This window comes from Suncus etruscus, chromosome 20 (genome assembly GCF_024139225.1).
Source record: "Suncus etruscus isolate mSunEtr1 chromosome 20, mSunEtr1.pri.cur, whole genome shotgun sequence".
Taxonomy (NCBI): domain Eukaryota; kingdom Metazoa; phylum Chordata; class Mammalia; order Eulipotyphla; family Soricidae; genus Suncus; species Suncus etruscus.
Window position 1 is genome coordinate 678,329 of NC_064867.1, and position 25,234 is coordinate 703,562.

The window sequence follows — 25,234 nt, forward strand, 5'->3', positions numbered from 1 at the left end:
TGAGAGAAAAACGGGATCAAAGATTCACACAAAAACTTTTTTTTCAGGAGTCATTTGTTGGAACTGGCATAGATTTTGTGGAGTTCTCATTCTCTTCTATGCACTCATCTTTGCCTCCGTCTCATTCTTCCTTCCTTCGCTTACCTTCCTTCCTTCCTTCCATTCCTTCCTCTCCTTCCTTCCTTCATCCTTCCTTCTCTCCCTCTTATCTCTCCTCCTTCCTTCCTAACCTTCCTAGCCTTCCTTCCTTCCTTCCTATCCATCCTTCTCTTATCCTTCCTTCCTTCCTTCCTTCCTTCCTCCTTCTTCCTATCCTTCCCTCCCTCCCTCCCTCCCCTCGCCCTCTCCTCCCTCCCTCTCTCTCGTCCCTTCACATCCCCTCTCTCCCTGCTCTACTCTTTTTCTTTCTTTCTTTCTTTCTTTCTTTCTTCTCCTTCTTTCTTTCTTTCTTTTCTTTCTTTTCTTTTCTTCGTTCTCTTTCTTCTCTTTCTTTTCCTTTTCTTCTTCTCTTGTCTATTAGTTTCTTGTCTTTTCTTTTCCTTTCTTTCTTTTCTTTCTTTCTTTCTTCTTCTTTCTTTCTTTCTTCCTTCCTTCCTTCCTTCCTTCCTTCCTCTCTCTCTCTCTCTCTCTCTCTCTCTCTCTCTTTCTTTCTTTCTTTCTTTCTTCTTTTTTTTTTCTTTTTTTTTTTTCTTTTCTTTTTTTTTTCTTTCTTTCTTTCCTAAACCTGGTGACGCTCAGGGGTTACTCCTGGCTATGCACTCAGAAATCGCTCCTGGTTTGGGGGACCATAATGAGATGTCGGGGGATCGAACCGCGGTCTGTCCTAGGCTAGCACAGGCAAGGTAGACGCCTTACCGCTTGTGCCACTGCTCCGGCCCCAATTTCAGGAGTCAGAGGAACCTCTGATTTTACATGAATCAGCATTGTCAAAAGACCATATTTGTCAGTCAAATTTCAGTTGCAAGATGTACAGACCTTCAATTTTTCAATAAGCATGTCAAAACCAAATTTAGAGTGATGATAAAAAAAGAAAAACTGGTCTTATTGTTTTCCCATTTTATTTGTGTAAGACAATAAAAGCATATATTGTTTATCCAGTTATCTGTGGATCAGCTCTATTAATAATGGCCCCATTTTATCAATGTTGTGTTAGATTCTTTTTGGGAGACGGTGAATGACTGTTAAAAGTCATTATGTGGCAGGCACCAAGTGATATTACAGTGGGCATGCAGCCACCTTGACATCTCATATGATCCCTCAAGCCTGCCAGAAGTAATCCCTGAGCACAGGGTCAGGAATAAGTTGTGAGTGCGGCCAGTTGTAGCCTCCACAGAAAAAGAAACTAAATAAATAAAAATCAAGATGCTATATGAGAAAAACCATGTGAGTACTCATTTCAGAAATCAATCCAGAGAGACTAACCTGTATTCAGTCAGTACTAGAGACCAGAAAACCCCTCCATGCCTTACCCCTCCCTGTAAGCTTTTCCTCTCAGACAACCTTTACTCTTATTTCTACCTTAAAAAGATAAGACATGATAAGACATATGTATGTCCCAGGGAATTAACCTGTAAGGGAATTTGCTCATTTTGGAATTCACTAACCTGTAATCCACCCTTTCTAAAATCTATTAGTTCCCTTTTTACTTTCTCTCTAAAAACTTTTTCTTGGGAGTAAACAAGATTACATTAAGGACAGGAATCTACCATCTTTCACCCTGCAGACCTGCTTGCCCAAAACCTTGTGTCAGAGACTCTGTCTTGATAGATTGGTCCTGGAAGCTGCAGTTGAAATGGAAAACTTCATGGTTAAGTCTATTTCCAATGGGCATTTCCTTATTTATTTTTTATTTATTTAATTTTATTTTCCCCACTGAAATGTTGTTTGTTTGAAGATGGCAGGGTTTGCCTATCATATAATTTTCTGCTCTTAAAAAAGGGTGGGCACATGGTGAGTGCTCAATAAATGCTTACTGAAACAATGAAGAAAACCAAGGCATTGGGACTGAAGAGATAGCATGGAGGTAGGGTTTTTTGCCTTACAATGCAGAAGGATTATGGTTTGAATCGCGACTTCCCATATGGTCCCTCGGAGCCTCCCAGGAGCGATTTCTGAGCTTAGAGCCAGGAATAACCCCTCAGCACTGCCAGGTGTGACTCAATAACCAAAACCAAACCAACCCAAAACAAAACAAAGCAAAAAAGCCCAGAGCTTTACTGACCAACTGAATGGTTTTCCTTTAAGGCCTAGTCTGGTTGCCTGATATTGGGCTGCAAGAGGGTCTAGCTAACTTGGGGAAAATCCTTTGTTTCTCTAAACTCAGTTTTTAATGGACTGAGGGGCCTTTGTAGTTGGTGATACAATGGAGAGGTTTTACAGGTAAAAGAAGTTTCTCGCTGAGAATTTTACCACACAGCACATGACTGGCAGGTACAGTGAAGATACAACATAATATGTCTGACGGTAAAATGTCTGCAAACAAGGTGCCGGAGAGATAGCACAACGGTAGGGTGTTTGCCTTGCACAAAGTCGATTCACGATGAATGGTGGTTCGAATTCCAGCATCCCATATAGTCCCCGGAGCCTGCCAGGAGTGGCTTCTGAGAGCAAGCCAGGAGTAACCCCTGAGCGCCACTGAGTGTGACCCCAAAACAAAACAAAACAAAACGTCTGTGAACAAGCCTCCTTAGATGTGAAGTAGGAAGTTAGATGATAAGGTGGGGGGGGTTTCATAAAATGGGAAATGGATGGGGAAATTCTCTGACAATTAGTTCTTGGGAAGTAATAAAATCAAGAAACGATTTGGAGAAGTTTCACTGTCACGAGCCCTAAAGCAGCAAAAAGCACCATGCATTATGGTGGGACCCCTAGTGTATCTTTGTGGGCACAAGAACTGAGGTCTGATAAAATTCTAATTGGTGCCAGCACAGGCCCAGAGAAGCTTGCGCCCTTACTCATTCTGCCTCGGGAGAGAAGCACCAGCAGCAACAGAGGGCTGTGATAAAAACAAGAAGAGAGACACCATAGTTTATAGCTCTTCCCCTGACAATGTCATAGCAACAAACACTTATCTAGGTAGAAAGCCCCATGTGGGCACACGTTGGGGAAAACCTACAAAACCAACTTTGCAAAGGCCAGTTTGTGCCTCCCCATTCTGGGGGTTGGCCCACATATCTACCTGAGATGTATATTCTTAGCTCCTTTGCCTCTGGAGAAGGCTTTGTTCCCTCTTGAGCATATTATTCTTACTTTCTCTCTCTACCCCCTTCCTCAAAAATCTCTAAAAATATATATAAGCTGTTTACTCTATGTTTATTTCACTATTTACTCTGGAAGTTCTTTTCTGTGAGGTAAAGCTGAAAATCCTGAGTGAGGCATAGAACTGATTTTCTTTCCTTGTAAAGAACAATTCCTTGTCCCTGACTGATTCCTTGGTCCAAGAAATATAAGGTGGCAGGGATCATTTCCCAAGTCAGGTAGAACAAGCAGACTTCAGGCTGCCTTGTGGGACTGGTTAAACATGAGACCTTTACCTTGTGAGGGCTCCTAAACTTTCGTCAGTCCCTGATTTCCTCAGGCACTTCAAGGGTAGACTGAGATGGGTAGAGAGGGAAGTGGCACATGCCTTTCTCAAGGCCATCTTTCCCTTCTCCCCACTTTACATAAGTCACCTGCAACAGATGGACTTGAAGCTGCAACTGGCTTATGCATAACTCTGCTTAATGGGCTATAAAGAAGATCTAGCTGAGTTCTCAGTTTTGGAGGGGTCTGAAAGCAAGGCAGGCAGCTTGAAAGAAAATTGGTGCTAAGCCTACCTCTAGTGATCGGAAGTGATTGACTGGGGTGGAAGAAAATGCTGGGCACTGAGATTGTTTTCAAAGATCTAGGGGTGACTGTATGGTGTTTTGGGAAAGAGGCTGGCAAGAAGATGACAGCATTCCAAGACGCTGGGTGACAGGCAGAAAATCATGCTGATAACTCCATAACCAGGAGGCCACTCACCTCCTACACATCGCCCTGTCTGTGGTGGAATTAAGCTCACTAGGGGGTGTGGAGAATCAGTTCTATTATCTTCTCATCAGGGTTTTACTGATTGGAGTCTCATCTTACAAATTGTCGCTTGTCTGCTTCTCTTTATGTTTGTCAAAAGGAAATCTTGGCTTGTATGGGGATTCCAATAACATAAAAACAAGTGGTGGTTCTAGTTCTTTTATAAAGTGCCTCGGTACCCACAGAAAGCTTTTAAGATGAAACTAGAATACTCTTGAGGATAGAAGATTGTGCCAGGCATTGAACCACCCTCTGAGAACACAGAGCAAAAAGCTATCATCTCCAGGTGGGCCTGCAGGAGAGTGGCTTTGTAAATCATCGTGACTGAATTGTGGTGTGAATGAAACCAAGATGAAAGAAGTGGTGAGCCTCGGCGGGCCTGCACCTAAAACTGCTTCAGTGGTGACAAACAGTCCTTTTCAGAAAATCATGCTCCTTTGAAAATGACACTGGAGAATTTTAAAGCCTGCCCTAGCTCACTTGGGATTCAAGACAACCTCTCCCTCAGAGGGGCTTGAGGGAGTAAAGGAAAGAAATTGGAATTATGCTCTGTGCTATAGGATTCTCCACACGTGCTGCTTTGCCCCATTCTACATTAAGCAGGCGAGAACACCCACCGGGTTTGAATTTGGTGACATGGAAAGAGTCCCTATCTCCCGCAGACAGCAGATGTACAAGAGAGCAAAGACAGTACGGGATGCAAATGAGAGAGCCAATGCTATTCTGGAATTTTCTCTAGCTAACTCTCTGGCAGAGAAAACTACTCTTAATAACTTTTCTTTTTTAATGTGTTTTTTTTTGTGTGTGTGCCTCTATACCTAGAGAAAAAAATTCTTTTTAGAAAAGTTAGTACAGAGAAAATAAAAAGAAGGCATGCAAAATTTTAGTACAATTCTAGTTACAGGTTTTCCTAAGTAGCTTGAAGGACAGATATCATGACACCACAAAAGACCCTAAGATCCTCTGCATTTAATGTTCCCCTCCCTCATTTCAGTGACAGGCATATTTTTCTAGGGAAGACATAACCAAAAACTTTATCAAAATACCATGATATAAAATAATGATGGTTTGAAAGTCCAAATGGGAAGATTAAATTTTCTTTTTTTTCCCCTCATGGGTTAAAAAATGTATAAGGGGTAGGAGTGATAGTATAACAGGTAGGATGTTTGCTTTGCATGTGATAAACCCGGATTCAATCATTGGGATCATATGGGATCATATAGTCTCCCAATCCTATCAGGAGTGATTTCTAAATGCAGAGCCAGTAGTAACCCCTGAGCACCACCAGGTTTGGCCCAAAATACAACAACTATATATATACAATCTGTCAAAAAATTGATGAAAAATTCTGTCTGGAGAAAAAAAAAGAAGACTTCCTCTGCAGGAGGATCCATTCTAACATTTCGATTGGTCTAAACAATTCAGTAAGATAATTTCTCTTAAAAAATAATAATTTCTCTTTGTAATTGCAGGAATTGTCTTAATATTATTTTAAAAAATCATGTTAGAATTGGTCCTGAAGCTAATAATACTTCCCTAATTCTCCGAATTCAGGGCCAGCAATGAGTAAAATTTTGGAGATGGAAGGGGCTTGAAGAGCATATTTTCCTATTCAAACAACCAAAGGTGACTTTTCAGTGTTATAATCACTATGGGATGAAGAGAAAAAAATCTTCTATTTCTAGGGATCCAGAAATAAAATGCCCACAATTTGCAGAAATACATTGGTCTTCCTAGTTCCTAACATATTCCAGTGAAAATGCTGAAAATTAAGAGTCAAAATCTTACAGAATCTTTGGATTGAAACTTCTATTTCTTTCTTTTTTTCATATATTTTTAAGGTATGTGCTTTTATCTTAGTATTTTTTATAATAGCTTTATTTAAGCACCATATTACAAACATGTTTGTAGTTAGGTTTCAGTTATAAGAAAGAACACCCAACCTTCACCAGTGCAACCTTCCCACCACCAATGCCCCCCATCTTTCTCCTTCCCCACCCCCTGCCTGTATTCGAGACAGGCATTCTACTTCACTTGCTCACTCACTACCATTGTCATGATAGTTGTTAGTAGAGTTTTATTTCTCTAACTATGCTCACCTCTCTTTGTTGTAGACTCCACATTATGGGCCAGTCCTTCCAGCCTTCATCTCTATGGTCTCTGGGTATTATTACAATAATGTCTTTTATTTTTCTTAAATCTCACAGATGAATGAGACTATTCTGTGTCTATCTCTCTCCCTCTGACTCATTTCACTCAGTATAATAGTGAAACTTCTATTTCTACCTCTCTTGACCACCAGAGATTTAGTCGACTCTCCCAAGTTCTAGGTGGGTATGTCCAGTGTGTCCACATATGTCCAGTATGTCCAGGGCCTCTCCACATAGCTTTTTGTAGCTCATCAGCCTAGTAAGCATTCCCTCCATCCCAAAGCAGTCGCTCACATACCTAGAATGTCAAAACATGCTCCACTCTCCAGCCGATGCTTCCTGTACAAGTTCTTCAGGACCTTAGCACTGCCAAAGCGCTTAAAGCGACTCTTCACATTATTGTAGAACCATTCCAGAGATTGAGTTCTCAGGAGCCTGACCAAAATACAGAGTGTGAAAATAGAAAATGAGAATTTTGAAACAGAATGATTACGTTATGATTGTGAAAGTGGTCTTAATTTTCTGCTACTCTGTCCATTTGGACTGTGGCTGTAGAAAGTAGGTAGGGCACCTGCCTTGCATTGTGGTTCCACCCTTGGCACCCATATGATCCCCTGAGCCTCCCCAGGAGAGATCCCTGAGTGCAGAGCAAAGAGTAAGCCCTGAACACCTCCAGGTTTGCCTCCTTCCCCCCAAAAATTAGAACCACGAAATAAAAAGAGGTGGAATTTCTTTTTTATTTTTTACTATAAATTGTTTTTTAAATTTATTTATGTATTTTCTATAATATCTTTATTGAAGCACCATGATTACAAGCATGATTGTAGTTGGGTTCCAGTCATAAACAGAACACCCCCTTTCACCAGTACAACATTCCCACCACCAATGCCTCCTTCCCTCGTCCCCCATCCCTGCCTGCATTTGAGACAGGTATTTTACTTCTCTCACTCATTCCCATAGTCATGGTAGTTGATAGTGTAGTTATTTGTCTAACTCACCTCTCTTTGTGGTAAGCTTCATATCATGGCCTGGTCCTTCAGCCCTCATCTCTTTTGTCTCTAGGTATTATCATAACAATGTCTTTTATTTTTCTTAAATCCCACAGATGAGTGAGACTATTCTGTATCTATCTCTCTCCCTCTGACTTAGTTCACTCAGCATTATAGTTTCCATGTCCATTCATGTCTAGGCAAATTTCATGACTTCCTTTTTCCTGATGGCTGCATAGTATTTCATTGTGTACATCCACACTGGCTCTGTCCTACTACAGTGACCCAAGACGCAAGCCTGCATTGTCTCTTGATGCTTCAGGCTTCTATGACAAGTGTAATCACAGTAGCTCAGGCTTTAATAGGGTGGCATAGAGGGAGATGATGGCTGGACTATGCACCTGGGGCAGAGTCTGTAAATATCCAGACTCAGTTTGAGGGCATGTACCTGGAAGGCCTCCCCTCTAAGGCAGGTCAACAGAATTAGCTCTGGGTATAGTTTTTGATCCTGCTTCTCACTGCCTGGCCTTGGGTAACTCGTCAGTCTCTGTGCTCATTTTCTCACTATCAAAATGGGGGAATAATAACAATGGCCTAGTAGCCTGGGCATCATTGATTATACAATCAAATGCTCAGCCTTGTCACTAAAAATGGCCACCACCTCACATTGCTCAGGTGTATATCAGGGGAGGTAGGGAATGGGGAGACAGTAAGGGGACAGTTGGGTCTGCTAGGGAGACAGATGAAGAGCCTTTTTTAGGAGGACAAATAGCAGAGTAGCCCTCAGAACTCTTACCATGAAAAATAAGTTCTTATCCCACATTCTTATGCTGAAAAGAGTTGAAACTTCAATGTGCACTTGGGATAGGGAGAGTTCTAAGTTCTAGAAATTCTATTTTGGAGAATCTCTGGAAAGAAACACTCCCATGTATTTACCAGGGATGTTCACTGGAGTATTATTTGTTGTGGGAAAAATGTAGATGTTTCTTCCTCCTTCTATCCCTCCCTTCCTTCCTTTTTCTCTTCTCACTGGCTGAATCATTCATTAGTCACATACTGCACTTTTGATTAAATGATAAAATGTAAAGTCTAAAGAGAGTCCACGTGTTGGGTGAGGCCTCCCTCAGCACTGTGCCTCTAGCCCTTCCGCCAGTGGATCTGAAGATGCAGGATAACAGTGGAGAAATACTTCACAAGCAGTCAATTAACATTTTATTGAGCCAGCTTGCTTTATTCCCTTGTGGCTTTTCTCCTCCATGAGGCTCTGCACCATGTCTGTCTAACTCATGCCTTTTTTTTTTTTTTTTTTTCAGGAACTCTGCCTATCTCTCTTGCTGCTGCTCCCTTGCCTCTCCCAGGCAATCTTTTATTCTATTATTCAAAATAGCCTGCCCATCTCATGTTGGAATTAACATCTCAAAGTTTAGGTAAGGGCCTTGGGGGAAGGGATGCCTTCCACTGAACACCACCCAATATAAAGTGCAGAGGTGAAAAGGTAAATCACTGCTTTCCACAAGATCACAATACTATCCACATTCTCCTGGTACAAATATGCCAGAGCAAGAGACAGTAAGTGCCATGAGAAGAAGTGCAGCAAGGTAACATAGAAAAACTACGGAGTTGGCTAGGAAAAGCATCCACAGTAAGTAATTATCTTCAGAGCAGAGACAACATAAAGGAGCAAGTCATGTGGAATGGGGAGGGACATTCCAAGAGAAAGGAACAGGAAGCACAAAGGCCCGATGGTTAAGCTTGCTTTGCATGTATGAGCAAGGTTCAGAGCAAACCAGGTAGGGAGTCTACTAATAAGAAAATGGAAATAATAACTAGAGATAATAAAGACAAGGGCCAGAAGAACCAGTCTGTGATAGGAAACTTGCCACAAATAGTTGGGGAGTGCACTTAGGAAGAGAAGGGATCACTCTGGACAAGATCTGGGTGCTGAAAGAAGGTAAAGAGATATGTATGGTATTCTTCAATAATAATATTGCAAGCCACAGTGTCTAAAAGGAGAGAGAGGAAGAGAAAGAAAGGGAGAAGAAAAATAATCCATTTCAGGGGCCGGAGTGGTGGCACAAGCAGTAAGGCATTTGCCCTGCCGGCGCTAACCTAGGACACAGTGCGGTTTGAACCCCCAGTATCCTATATAGTTCCCCCAAGCCAGGAGCAATTTCTGAGCACATAGCCAGGAGTAACCTATGAGCGTCACTAGGTGTGGCCCCCCCCAAATAAATTTAAAAAAAATCTGTCTCAGAGGTAGCAGGGGAAATATGATGGGGAAAGACAGGAGGGAAATTGGGAATACTGGTTATGGGAATATGCACTGGTGAAGGGTGTTGTATGTTGTATGACTGAAACAACTGAAACAACTTTGTAACTGTGAAAAACAAACAAAAAAACTGTATTATGATCAGCCTTGCAAACCACAATGTATAAATGAAATAAGTTCTTAAAAATTGAAAAAAATGAATGGCGTTAATTCAGAAGGAAAGACACAGGTGAAAACAATCTCTCTCATATGTAGAATATAAAGTAACATAGTAAAGAAGCAACAAATACCTAGAACCCTGTTCTCAAATACTGAGAACAGATCTTTAGTGGAAAGCATATCACACTTGGGGCTATGGGAGGTAAATAAGGGTTGAAGTTGGGATTGAGGTTGAGTGTTGGGTGTTGGAATGATTTCTGCTTAAAACCCTGCCATCACCAATATTGTAAATCACAGCACCTAAAATTAAAAAATGAAAAAGATAGGAGCAATAGTACAGTAGGTAGGTCATTTACCTTCCAAGAGGATGACTGTGATTCAATCCCCAGCATTCAATATATCCCCAGTTTCCAAAGCACTGCCAGAAGTAATTCCAGAACACTGCTGGGTGTGTCCTCCCCAAATTAAGAAAATAAAATATGAGCCTTAGCAATAGCAGAACAGATAGGGCATTTACTTGGCAAGCCGTTGACCCAGGTTTTAACACCAGCATCGCATATGGTCCCCTGAGTCTGCCAGGCGTAATTTCTGAGTACAGAGCCAGAAGTAAATCCTGAGCATCACCAAATGTGATCCCCAAACTGGAAAATAAATAGAATAAATAAAGGGAGATAGGATGAATATAAATAATCCAGATCTATTGTGTGTGGCCAGGTGGGGAAAAGGTTCCCATAAGCAGATGTGGGGCCAGGGTGGGAGTCCCACGGCATGTCCTGGTGAAATTCCTGTTCTGCTCTGTTTTCTGTGCACTGAATCTTTTTTCTCGCCCCCTTATTCTAGGCACCATACCATGTGACCTTTTACTTCTCCCCAGTACTGAGTATGCCATGGGATTTCATAGAGATCTCTGACCATCAGTCTATTAAAATTTTTTTAAAGAATTTCCACCATGAATCAATGCTCCATTAGTCAACAAGAGCATCTTCATGGCACTATGTCCATTTTAACAATGGATCTTTGTGCAAATCTCTGAGAAAGGAAGGCTGGACTTGGGAGTTCTTGACCCATGGGTAGTATTAAGAGAAAGGACTGATGTATTTGAGGTATGTGTCATCATTATCCCAATTTTTCTGGAAAAATGAAAAACAAGTATTTTGTGGATATAAACTAGAAGGAAATCTGAAACTGACTAGATCTCATTCCTGGGTCAGTGACTTGCTTTCTGAGGGTTGTTTTTCTTCCACAAATCCCAGTTAGTTTTCATCGCAAATTAGTGTTTTAGCTCCAAAGTTTAAAAAAATGAAAAGCCCCCTTAAGTCCTTAGAATCAGAAGAAATCTAAAGCCATTGTATTTTTCCCTAAAATACCATATTGTGAATGCAAGTCACATCAAGGGATTTGTTGTGTAAGTAGCCTTCTAATCCACCCCGACATGAATCTATTTGTAAGCTTCATGTATTCTCATCAAAGGATAGGCGGAATCACAGACCTCAACACAAGAACAGCACTGAAATTGCAACCATATGAAGCTTCCTACGGGAACCGCAGACTGATTTTGGCCCATTAGCTTAAAACAATGTAATAGTGAGGGGATGGGGGCTTAGTCTCTATAACCCTCACATCTTGCCTGCTGGGGAAGTGCCAGGCTATTCTAGATCCTGAGCTCTACAGCAAGCCACCATACACAGTGATTGGAAAATTTGGTAAGGTTCTATGGACCTCACTTCTTCCAGCACAGTGCCTGAACCAGGAATGAGGCCACCTTCAATAAGCTTGAGAGAGATGCTGAATCTCAGCCTTTCCTCTTCCCCCGAGACTTGCTGAATCAGAAGCTGCATTTTAGCAAGATCCCCAAGTGATTGCTCTATTCATGCTTGATAAACACTGACCTAGCAAAACTAACTGAGTGTTCTCTGAGCTTGTGACTTTTTTTTCTTAAAAATTCACCGCAACCCACTTTGGTAGGGTGACATAAAAGAGTTGACTTGAGTTGATTCCTTCCCACTTTCCAATTTGGGAAGCAGGGTGAACAGGTAAAGGGTGATGGGGGTTCTGAACTGAAGGATAAAAAGTTTCAAAGAGAAAGAATAATTAAGCAGTTCTGACAAGTTTAGTTGCAAAAGAAAATAAAGTGTTCAAAACACCAAAGGTATAAATTCAAATGATTCTGTAGCAAGGTCAAGCTAACATCATTTTTCTGTAAAAGAAAAGAAGAGCAGCAATTAACATTCCTGATAACTGGTGATAACATATATTTTGCCTTTCATACTATATTTTTATTACCTTCAATTGATTAGGTGTCAAAAAGTAGAATATGTAAACCAATAAATAACCACCTCAAATAACAACAGCAAAAAAAAAAAATCAATGGTCTCTGGGAGAAGATAGAGCTAATAAAATGTGTTTCTGATATGATCAGAACTAACTTTTTATTTACAGAAAATGCATCACATAGATGACATAACTGATCATAATATATTTTCAAGACAAGGGAAAGCAAAGTTATTGAGAAAAATAGAAAGAAAATAGAAAAACTAAAAAGTAAAATGGAAGAGAAGAAAAAAAGAATGAAAAGTTCAGTAGCAAGTATATTTGTGAAAATTATTGTATCTCCAATAAAGTCATTAATACAATAGCAGAAGGTTTAGTAAATTCTCTTTATATATATACAGACAAGAGATAATAAAAATATAATGAAAAGGGTATGTGTGTGTGGCAGTAGTTGTTGTTTGCATAGGCACAGCAAAATACAGGGAAAATAGAAAAGAAAAGCCTTTTGGCCTAAAAACAGGGAGATGCTTACCCTGAAGCGTCCTGGCATAAGACTAACTTCAGGCTCAGGCTCCAGGCATACTACATTGTCTGACCCAAAGTCTTTCTCTGTAGTCCTAGTAAAAGCTCTTCACAATCAAGGTTGTTGTTATCATTTTTTTTTCGGGTTCAGAAATTTTATTTAACGGGGGGAAGGCAGCACCCTCCCCACCCTCTTCTCAGTGGTGCCTCAGGCTCGGATTCCCTGAAAATCCTGCAGCCCGAAAACGTTATCAAATTTCTGTAGTTAGAGATCCTGGTTTCTGTACATATCCTATGTCAAAATCATGGTGATGTGGAGCGTCTTCTGGTATTGTTTCACTATTAGGTGGCAATGCAGAGAACCCTGCCCTGAAGGCAGGTTGTTGTCATAAGAACCCTTGCTGGAGTTAGTAGAAGCCAGGGCAGCAGTAGGGTCTTCCCTTGTAGAAGTCTGATTCCTGGTGCTGGTGTAGAAAACTATCCTGTTTCCATAGATGGGGTCCAAGGTTCAGGGGTGAATGGTCAATGTCTGATTTTCTGAAGCCTAAGCCCAGTCACTATGACTAGTGTGCAGGGTGTAAGGCCCACTGCAATATAAAATTTATGTGTTCCTATCTCCATTAGATAAGAACATGTTTGCACATGTAATATTTCCACATTTTAATGTGCCTATGAAAAAGGAACAATGCCACATGGAGTACATGGTGCATAAGGGGGTAAAAATAACAAGCTAAAAATCCCTATAACCTGGTTCTAACATGAACTCAGAATACTAGAGAAACTTATCTACTATGATTCTTTACTAAATAGATCCAAACAAATGGGGAAAATTGTTGCTATATAAGAAGATAGACAATAAGGTGGGGCCAACGCGGTGATGCAAGTTGTAGGGCGTTTGCCTTGCATGCGGTTAACCTAGGACAGATCATGGTTTGATCCCTCGGCGTCCCATAGGTCCCCCAAGCCAGAAGTGATTTCTGAGCACATAGCCAGGAGTAATCCCTGAGCATCATTGGGTGTGACCAAAAAAAAAAAAAGATAGACAATAAGGGTTATACCTATTAAAGAAATGCATCTTAAAAATATTAAAAGGGCCCGGAGAGATAGCACAGCGGCGTTTGCCTTGCAAGCAGCCAATCCAGGACCAAAGGTGGTTGGTTTGAATCTCATGTCCCATATGGTTCCCCGTGTCTGCCAGGAGCTATTTCTGAGCAGACAGCCAGGAGTAACCCCAGAGCAATGCCGGGTGTGGCTCAAAAACAAAAACAAAAACAAAACAACAACAACAACAAAAATTAAAAGAAGATATACATGTCCCCTTTAAGTCTTTTGAAATAGTCTGGGGAGTGTGGGGGGGGGGGTTAAATTCCAAAGCACAAATTTAGCCTGTGATTTGGTTTTGTGGAGTCTAAAAAAATGACTCCCAGCAGTCATATATTAGGAAATGTTCTTGAGTTGAGAGCTTATCAGAAACCGAATCTGGTAGCAAGCTACAGTCCACAGCTAAGGGAGGTGGGAAGAAAGGGGCTGCTGAGATCAAATCAGCAGCAACGCAGTGACAGCTTCTTCTCGGGCTGAGACTCTATCTTTTCATTTTGGGAGCTGGTTCATAACTGGCTGGGGTGGGGGTGGGGGAATGTTCTGTTTCCCGAGGAGTTAATAACTGAGGGTATAAGGGTTAAATGGGAAATATCAGATGGTGGGAGAGAGTGAAGGGCTAGCAAAGAATTTGTAAGGTGGTAAGTGAAGGGGGGGGAAGGGGTTATATATAACAGGGGGAAGGACAGTATATAACATAGCCAGACATTATGTAAATTACAGATGGACATTAAACAGACATTGAGGTGGCCAACTCTCATGCACACACATAGACAGACACTGAGGATCAATCCATGGATTACAGTTGAAAAGCTGACCCAGGTGAAATAAGACAGAATGCTTAAAAAATATAAAGCTGGCAAGTTGGATGTAAAGGTTTTCCACTTTCTAGATCAATCATGATTGGTGAGGGTAAACTTTACTGAAGGAAAGCTTTGTGGGCTACCTTGTCTAAAGAACATTTTTAAAAACAATCATAATTTTCAAGTTTAGAAAACTAAGTGAGATGGTAATGAGCGCTGTAAGAGGAGTCTATACAATGAAATATCATCCTTTCATAAAAACAATATAAAATCATGAGCATTGTGGTAGAATGGTAAACTACTACAATTGAAAACAGATTCAATGAATGAGCTCTATCATGAGTTCATGGCATGCAGTAGCATACTCCATTGCTAGCTGTGGACATAAACATTATATTATATTATCAGGCATAATAAAATAGAAAATAAATAGATAAGAATTTTTGTTGTGGCATTATCATAATGAGCCCAGTCTTCAGAATCTAATAGAGTATAGCATTGCAGTGTGGAAATAGGGTGACCAACCGATATCTCTAAGCATCACAGTGGACAAAAGGATCAAGGAGTTATTATAGACATAGTAAAATAAAGACATTAGAACTACTTAAAGTAAAGCAAGCACTATCATGGGAGTCCATGTCTTCCAAATGTATTCTGCACACATTTCTGTGGATAAAAGCATTAGAGCTTTATTATAGATAGCTATAAAGAAAAGTTGAATGAACACTTGCTCAATCTAAACAGCTTATCCATTCTTGATGGGAGAGTTTAATCCATTGACATTTAATAAAATTACTGACAGAATGGGCTGTTTGCAATTATATTGTGTAGGGTTGTTGTTGTTACATTTGGGGATTTGGTTTGTGTAGTTACTCTTTTAGTTGCTCATTTAGGGTCAGTCAGTTAGCACAAATATTGAGAGTTCTTTTTTGTCTGAGAATGTTTTTAACCCTCCCTCTCATGTAAATGAGAGTTTTGCTGGGTAGTGGACTCTAGGTTGAAATTTTCTTTCATTCAATAAATTGAACGTGTTATTCCACTCTTCTTGCCTAATTATTTTAAAGGGAAGATCTGGTTTGATTCTTAAGTTCTTTCCTTTGTACTTGAGGTTTTTCTTCTCCCTTACTGCTTTCAAGAGTCCATCTCTCTCTTTGTTTTTTTTTGTTTGTTTGTTTTTTTGTTTTTGTTTTTGTTTTTTTGCCACATGCCATTTTTTACTAAATGTCTTACTGTACGAAATTATGATCTATTTTTGGCACTCTTTCTTGTGTCTTGGATTTGTAGAGACCTTTCTTTCCCAAAGGTGAGAAAGGTCTCTGCTATTATCTTCCTCACTATTGTTCTCCCTCTTTCCTGTTTTCTTCCTTTTTTGGTATTCCTATAATTTGGAGATGTTTTCCTTTTTCTTGATCATTAAGTACTTTACATTTTCTTCCAATGTTTTGTCTCTCCTTTCTTTTTTGACTTCTTTATAACTGCTGGCTTGTAATTTGTTTGCAAGTTTGTCTATGCAATTCTCCACCTATGTAATTCTACTATATGGCTCGCTAACATATTTTTTAGTTCCTTCAGTTCTATGTGTATGGATTCTCTCATCTTCTGAAAGAGTTCTTCTTTGAGTTGGTTGAATTGTTAATCTATAGATTTCTTAATTTCACAGGCTAGTGACTCCTTTATTTTCATTGCTAAACCATTATGTGTTAATTTTAGGTCCTTGTCTATAAGGTTCAGGAGTTTGGGTGGACTTCAAATTGGCCAGGATTTCTCTCTGTATTCCCCACAGTAGATGTTTTCCTTAGCTTCCCCATTGATCTTTGCATGTAGTGGTTCAGAGTGCTGGAATATCATAAAATAAGTGTTAGATCCAAACTACCAAGAAGCATGTCCATGTGGTTTGGGAAGAGGAGGACTAATGGGAAAGAAGTGGGTTTCTGTAATGGCACTGGAACCCAGAATGTGGCTGAGAGAAGGCTGGGAAGGAGGTCACATTTGAGCTTGGTGGAGTGGATTAGGACGGGAGTCTCTCTGTTCCACCCAGACACAGGTCTAACTGTCAACTGATGATAACTTTGGTAATATGTGGAACTGGAAGAATTTCTCCTGAAAAAGATCAGCAAGTTCTACTTCCATTTATGTAGAATTTGAACTGAGAAGATTCAGCAGGCACCAACAAACATACTGAATGGTAGCAATGAAGAAAAGATGCCAGGTTTTTCAAGCAGTGGGACTTAATTTTTTTTAGTAATATCTTTATTTAAGCACCATGATTACAAACATGTTTGTAGTTGGGTTTCAGTTATAAAAAATAACACCCCCATTCACCAGTGCAACCTTCTCTCCAACAATGCCCCCTATCTCCCTCCTCTCTCACCCCCTGCCTGTCTTCAAGATAGGCATTCTATTTCTCTCACTACCATTATCATGATAGTTGTTAGTGTAGTTATTTATCTTAACTTCACTCACCACTCTTTGTGGTAAGCTTCATATCATGGGCCAGTCCTTCCAGCTCTCATTTCTTTGTCTCTGGGTATTATTAACATACTGTCTTTTATTTTTATTAAATCCCACAGATTAGTGAGTGTGTCTCTCTGTGTCTGTCTATCTTCCTCTGACTCATGTCACTCAGTATAATAATTTCCATGTCCATTCATGTATAGGAAATTTCATGACTTCAATTTTCCTTACAGCTGTATGGTATTTCATTGTGTATATGTACCAGTTTCTTTAGCTCAGTGGGACTTTAATATAGGGAACTGGTTTTATAGATAATGAAACCAGGGAAGACTATAGAGAACAGTGAGACATTCCAGAAACAAGAGGGAAAGCTTGAAAGCAACCTAGAGACATTAGGAATAGGGATGAAGGAACATTATCTGCAATGATGCAGGAGCCAGGTTTTGTGGTTAGAAAGATGTGGCTGCAGCCAGAAATGCTGCTGCAGTGAGAGCAGAAGGTGTAAAGTGGAGGTGGGGTTGAGATTCAGTCCCTGTCTTCAGTTTTACTTCTGCCCTCCCACCTCCTTCCAACATCAACCACAAAATTGAGGCTGGGAAATGCAACCTGTAGCCTCTGTAGGGTTCAGTCCTGCAGAGACACAGGCTAGAAGAAGGGAATCCAGAATGCTTTCTGGCCTCAGATAGGATGGCTTGAGACAGCCAAGTTCCATTTAACTCACTAAGTGACTAACTACTAGTCTTCATTTTTATAAAATTATAAGCATGTTTTATTTAGAGGTTCAGAGGAAAGGAAGGAGGAGGACAATAAAGAGAAAGTAATACTCTCAAGAGAGAACACAGGCTTCTTCCAAAGCAAAGAGAGCCAGTGTGAAAGTATGAAAGCATGAAAGTGCACATCTCAAGAGGGGAGCTGTGGGTGACTTGTGCATGCAGCAGCACCACGTGGGCCCAGGATTCATATGTACACCAACTGGTCTTCATTTTAAGTATGGATTAAAGTCAGCAGAACTTCCCAGAAAACGGGTTGAAAGAAAATATGTTTGGGAGCGAGTTTACAGCTTTGAAGAAGGAACTATACAACTTCAACACTTTAGAAATGGCTTGTGTGGGGACACAAACTTGGCTGGGTATTAGAAGGCACTTAAATGCTGATTCATCGGGGCCAGAGAGATAGCATGGAGGTAGTGCATTTGCCTTGCATGCAGAAGGATTTGAACGGTGGTTCAAATCCCGGCATCCCATATGGTCCTTTGAGCTTGCCAGGAGCTACTTCTGAGCGTAGAGCCAGGAGTAACCCCTGAGCACTGCCAGGTGTGACCCAAAAACCAAAAAATAAAAATACTAATCCATGTTTGTTGAATAACAATCCTGGACGGTGATGGATGGAGGGTGAAGGGGATGGGGTAACACCTGTTGACAAGGATGGCTGGATAACCTCTTTGGCTCCCGTTTTCCCAACTGCTAATCAGAGATTCTGACCTCCTCTGGTAGACTTTAGAGATGACATGGACCTTACATGCTCTACACTGTACTACATCCAATAGAGCAAGTGAACAGAGCAACAGCTTAGAAAGCACAAGGTACTTCATGCTGGGAGAAACTAAGTGCTTCCTTGATGGGAGTCTTGGCCCAAGTCTTTTCCTCTATTGAAATAATATAAAGCGCCCCATTGTTCTTTAGAGATCGCTGGAGAAATCAGTAGGGCTAAACATGCCACCAACTGGGGGCTCAGCTATTTGTTCCATGTCTTGTGATTGTTTTGCAGAACAGACACCCCTCAGAATGTCAACTGTTTCTTCTTCCAGCAGAGCCCATAAATCCCAGGTCTGTTTCAGTGACTCTGCCTCATACTGGTGGCATTGAAAAAATTCCAGAATTTCTCTGTCCTATTCTTCCTATTCAGACTCAGCTCTTAGGCATGATGCTTTCCAAACAGCTCCATGGACACTGAATGCCCTTAAAATAAACTCAGGCATGATTACTAAACTTTCTTCACAACTTCTCCCTCCCTAAACAGAATTCAGAAAAGCAAATATTTTTCCTTCTCCTCTCCAAATATGATCTTAGGCAATTTATTTAACCAACTGAGGTTCTCTTTCCCAGATGCAAATGCAGGCAAATAGCTAATTAAAATTTTTTTTAAAGATTAAATGCTCAACACAAGGGAGATACTTGGCAGTTTTACACAGGAAAAGCTTCAGTATGTGTTACTTACCATCAGCTTGGTTGTTTTATTTTCAACTCTTATTTGGCGGTGGAGGACTCCTAAAGTGTGGGTCTCCTCCTGTCAATACTCAATCGACTGGGCTGGAGGTTATTGAAGGACTGGAGGATACAGTGCTGTCAGGTCCCTATTCAGTACCTATGACTTTCCCTGGGCCAAACTGGCATTGCTCACGATGGTTCACATCTGGCATAGTTGGGAACTTCCAGAGTTGTCCCAAAGATACTTGGGGGACCATATATGGTACTAAGGATAGAGACCGGGTCAGCCATGTGCAAGCCAAGAGCTTTAACCTGGGTTAACTATCTCTCTGGTCCTTATTCTCTGCCATCTTCTTTTTAAAAGAAGACTCTAGCGCGGAATCCACAAATAATGAGTTAAAAACAGATTTATCAGGATGTGCATTCAATAATTTCATTTAGTCAACACCAAAGATAGGATGACTCTGTATTGAATTCTTGGTATTTGGACTAAAATCTGGCATTTCTCAGGGATGACTCTTGGCCCTGTGCTCATTCTAGAGATACTCAGGGATTATATGTTCTATTGAGGATTTAACCCAGGTCTGGACCAACGAGGATTTTGAGCACGTGAGTTAACCTCTGCATTTTCACTTCAGACCAAGTAAGGTGATTATTTCTTTATTTTTTTAAGTATTTAAAAATTATAGGGCCTGGAGAGATAGCACAGCGGCGTTTGCCTTGCAAGCAGCCGATCCAGGACCAAAGGTGGTTGGTTTGAATCCTGGTGTCCCATATGGGCCCCCGTGCCTGCCAGGAGCTATTTCTGAGCAGACAGCCAGGAGTAACCCCTGAGCATCACCGGGTGTGGCCCAAAAAACAACAAAAAAAAATTATAGATTTTTTAATTGAATCACCATGAGATACAAAGTTGTTCATGACTGAGTTTCAGTCATACATACACCATTCAGTCTTACACACAACACCTTTCACCAGTGCAGATTCCCCACCACCAATGTCCCCAGTTTCCCTCCTGCCTATCCTCCTGTGGCAGACATTTTTCTTCTCTCTCTCTCTCTCTCTCTCTCTCTCTCTCTCTCTCTCTCTCTCTCTCTCTCTCTCTCTCTCTCTCTCTCTTACCTTTTCCCATTTTAGACACTGTAGTGTTACTGAAGGGGTATCATGCATATTACTTTGCCCAGTTCTTGTCCAGAGTGATTATTTCAACTATTATTGTCATAGTGGTCCCTTTTCTGCCCTAACTGCACCCCACACACTATTTGTGCTAAGTTATCTATCATAGACTGGTCCTCCTGGCTCTCATCTTTATATTAAAGTGACTTAACCTTTGGATATTTTAAAATTAAAAACCCAGCTGATGGGGGTCTCCTCCAGAGTTCTGGCTTCAGCAGGTCAGACTGGGAGGGGATTATCCCAGCAGAGAGACTTCCCTAACAGATGCTAGAAGATAAGACACCACACACACACATACACACACACACACTCACACACACAACACACAACACACACACACACACACACACACACACACACACACACACACACGAGAGTCTGAGCATAAGCTTGATTGACCACAAAGAGGAGAGAAAGGTGTAACCAATTCTGACCTAAGGAGGCTCCATAATGACTCTTGGCAAGAAGAGTCCTTCATTCTGGATGGAAAGACAATAGGAGCACAAAGTCAGAAAAGTCACGAGAAACTGAGAGCTGAATGGAGAAACAAAGATGTGCTCATCACACCCATCCCCCAGCTGAGACCCCTCCCAATATCCCTGGGAATGAGTTGCCAGACATGGGTTGGAGGCCAGAAGGGTCATGTGTAGCACTTATGTGACAGCTCCTCTCAATGCTTCAACTGCAAGAAGGAAGTAGGGTAGGGGACAAGGCTCAAGTGGAGTGGGGAAAGATGCTTTCTAGGAGCATCCCTAGCGCAGCAGACTTGCCTTGTCCTGCCCCTGTATTCAAAAATAAAATAAGTCTGGAAAGGAATTGAGGTGACATTGGTGTCATATCCCTAGAGCTGTCCCTAAACTCTTTCAAACCTCACACAACAGGAGAGGACAAAGAAGAAATGGGGGCTGAAAGACGTTCAGGACTCCCAGGCCCTCATAGCTGGGAAGAGGTAGAACTGGGATTGGGGCTTTCCCCTGGACCACAAAAACCACAGACAAAGTGTCAATGATGCCATCAATTTCTGGAAACTGAAAGCCCTTTATACACGTCGGCATATCTAGTCCGCTTCTCTGCGTGGTAGAGATCCCCATGAGGCACAAGCACTGTTCCCCAGAAGAACAAGAGGGGGCCCCAAAACCCAGCTGAGAACTGAAAAGGCAGAGTCAGGATTCATGCATAAAGAGTTTCCAGAGTCCCAACACAACACCACTGCACATAATGGTCTACCCTTGCAGCACTTCGTATAATAGTTAAGGTATGGAATCAAGCTGGGTGTCCAGTGACAGATGACTAGGCTATGAGTATGTGGTATATGGTATATGGTATATGGTACATAATGAAAGACTCTGAAGCTTCAAGGAAAGATGAAATCATACAATTTGCTACAACATGATTGGAACTGGAAGATAACATATTGAGTGAAGTAAGCCAGAAGAAGAAAGATAAATACAGGATTATCTTACTTATGAATAGTACATAGAACTGAATGAGAAAATGTAATGCAGTAAAGGGTGCTCACCTCGCCTACATCGACCTTGGCCCCAGAATATAGGGTGGAAGACAAACCAGGATAGAAATCAATGAGAAAGAAGAGAAAAGGAAGTAAAGGGGAACAGAGAGGACAATCAGGGGCTTGGGGTAGGCCAGTGATGTGGGAGAGTGGTATAGCTCTACACCCATCACCCAGTCTTAACAATACTGAAAACATGAGATCTAAATTACAACCACTGAACTTTAAAACTTGCCTGTCAAGGAGGCAGGTGGGGTAACATGGGGGAATATGTGAACACTGGTAGAGAGAAGTTGACACTAGTGTGGGATTGGTGTCAAAATATTGTGTGCCTAGAACCCAAGAATCAATAACTTTGTAAATCACTGTTCTTAATGAAATACAAATTTAAAAGAATACAGGAAGAATGAAAAACAAGTCAGGTCGAAGGAAGTAAGCAAGCAGCTTGCCAAGTGCCTTGCTTTGGGGGTTTGAGTACAGATGGTTGCCTTGGCTGATCTGACTGGATTTACCTTCTCTGGAGTCAATCAAATTCTTTATTCTCTCTCACAGACACAACCTTGCCCTTACTGCCACCCATGCATTCTCATCTCCAGAATTGAGCCTCCTTGCAAAGATCCAAAAAGTGAGGGCAGGGGGAGTGTGAACTGGCGTAGACCTTCAATCATGCTGGCCTGTTACTCCTATGCCCAGTTTCAACTCATCTTTCTTTGTTGCCCTAGCTTTCCTCCTTCTCTGTGTCACTCAACCCCAGACCCAAGGCATATAAGGCACTCGTGGAGCTTAATAAGAAAAACAAAATCTATCACCATTCAAAAATGGTAAGAAGATATAAACAGAAACCTCCTCAAAGAAGAAACAGAGATAGCCAAAGGCACATAAGAATTGCTCCACATCATTAGTCATCACGAGGTGTAAATCAAAACAACAGTGAGATATCTCACATCACCAAGAACAACCAGTCTTAGCATAGATATGGGCAAAAAGGTTCTCTCATTCATTGCTGGTGGGAATGCCATCTGGTCCAGCCTTTTTGGACAACTATATGAATATTCCTCAAGAAAACTAGAAATTGAGCTTCCATATGATTCAGCAATACCACTTCTAAGAATATACCCTAGAAGCTCAAAAACACAATGCAGAAAAGCCTTCCACATTCTTTTTATTGCAACACCACTATTCATAATAGCCAGAATCTGGAAACAACCCAAGTGCTCAAGAACGAATTAGTAGATTAAAAAACAGTGATATATAAGTGATACATATATATATATATATACACATAATGGAATACTACACAGTTGTTAGAAAAAATGAATTATTGTAATTTGTTTATACATGGATGGATATGGAGAGTATTATGCAGAGTGAAATGAATCTAAGGGAGAGGAATATACATAGAATGAAAGTACTCATTTGTTGTATTTAAAAAATGATAGTATGGTAATAATATCCAAAGACAATAGCAATAAGTGCAGAAGGACCAGTCCATTGCAGGAAGTGCAGTAAAAGCAGAGAAGGGATAACTATGACAACACTAGTTGGAGATGATCACTCTGACCAAGAACTGGGTACTGAAAGGAGATAAAGTGATAGGCATGATATACCTTCAGGAACAATATCACAAATCAATGTCTAAAATGAAATAAAAAGGAATTGACAGGAAGAGGGAAGAGCAGGGGGGAGAAAAAAGATGTATATCCCAGAGGCGGGCAAGGGAGAGGGCAGGAAAAAGGGAGGGAAAACTGGGGGCAACGGTGGTGGGAAATGTGCACTGGTGAAGGGTCTTGTACATTTTATGACTGAAACTCAATCATGAAAAATTGTGTAACTGTGAGAAAGCAAACCAACTGTATCATGAACAACCATCTAAACCATGATGTTTAAGTAAATTTTAAAAATCGAAAAATAAATGCATAAAAACATACAGAAGGCATGAATTTCCTTTTGCTTCACACTTCACTCTTAAGACTTTTAATGAGATCCATTCTTATTTGTTTTGTTGATAATGAATTTTTTGCTCATTATGAATTTTAATGCTATTGCATTAAAATTTTTATATATTTTATTTAAACACCTTGATTACATACATGATTGTGTTTGGGTTTCAGTCATGTAAAGAACACCACCCATCACCAGTGCAACATTCCCATCACCAATGTCCCAAATCTCCCTCCTCCCCACCCAACCCCCGCCTGTACTCTAGACAGGCTTTCTATTTCCCTCATACATTCTCATTATTAGGATAATTCAAAGCGTAGTCATTTCTCTAACTAAACTCATCCCTGTTTGTGTGAGCTTCATGAGGTGAGCTGTAACTTCCAGCTCTTTTCTCTTTTGTGTCTGAAAAGTATTATTGCAAGAATGTCTTTCATTTTTCTTAAAACCCATACATGAGTGAGACCATTCTGTGTCTTTCTCTCTCTGACTTATTTCACTCAACATAATAGATTCCATGTACATCCATGTATAGGAAAATGTCATGACTTCATCTCTCCTGACAGCTGCATAATATTCCATTGTGTATATGTACCACAGTTTCTTTAGCCATTCATCTGTTGAAGGGTATCTTGGCTGTTTCCAGAGTCTTGCTATGGTAAATAGTGCTGCAATGAATATAGGTGTAAGGAAGGGATTTTTGTATTGTATTTTTGTGTTCCTAGGGTATATTCCTAGGAGTGGTATAGCTGGGTCTTATGGGAGCTCGGTTTCCAGTTTTTGGAGGACTCTCCATATCGCTTTCCATAAAGGTTGAACTAGACGGATTCCCACCAGCAGTGGGTAAGAGTTCCTTTCTCTCCACATCCCCGCCAACACTGTTTGATGCTGCTTAGAAACCTCATTGAGATGGATGATTGGTAATGTAGGAATGCCTGCACATTTTTTTTCAGAAATTACACCTGGCCCACTGATCTTGAAACACTCCTGGTGGTACTCAGGGGAATATTTGTGGTGCTGGAGATTAAACTCAGGTTGCTCACATACAATACCAGCACCCTCCCCACTGTATTATCTCCAAATTCTCCAGCCTTATTAAAATCTCTTCTTCAAGAGATTAAGATATCTTGTTAAAATCTCCTCTATAACAAAAATTTTGTTTCCAAGGCAATGCCATGCGCAGCTCTCCTAAGTTTATCCTGATAGGGCATCTGGCATCTGAGACTCCATGGTGCTTTGGTGTAGGGGGAGCAAATGGGAAGTAGTGTCATTTGTGAATAGGGAACACATGCTCAGCGGAACCTTAGAGCTAGGAAAAAAGGAGCAGACCCAAAGGGCACACTGGTGATACCCAGAAGAACGTAGTATGAATGGATACAGCAGGGTTCAGATTATACTGGCCTGAGGAAGAGTGAGGGAAAAAGAATAAACATACCCATCCATGTTACAGGTATCTTGTTGAGCCTGGTGCCCTTTAAGAATCCCAGAAATTCACAGGAATGGTAGGAAGAAGAGATTTTAATAAGGCTGTATGGTTCAGAGATAATACAGTTGGTAGGGTGCTGGCATCACATGTGGTCAACCTGAATTCAATCTCCAGCACCACAAATGGTCCCAGAAGCACCACCAGGAGTGAGCCAA

General features: G+C 40.9%; 2 protein-coding genes across 2 annotated transcripts in view; both read right to left on the minus strand.

The window, feature by feature from the left end:
- The window catches only part of EIF1B (eukaryotic translation initiation factor 1B), a 634,827-nt gene that overhangs the window by 110,472 nt on the left and 499,121 nt on the right, over nt 1-25,234 (minus strand).
- The window catches only part of MYRIP (myosin VIIA and Rab interacting protein), a 334,456-nt gene that overhangs the window by 85,264 nt on the left and 223,958 nt on the right, over nt 1-25,234 (minus strand). Inside the window, exon 4 of the mRNA XM_049766460.1 lies at nt 6,499-6,635. Within this exon, the coding sequence (XP_049622417.1) occupies nt 6,499-6,635 (137 nt within the window). The remainder of the gene's footprint in view (nt 1-6,498; nt 6,636-25,234) is intronic.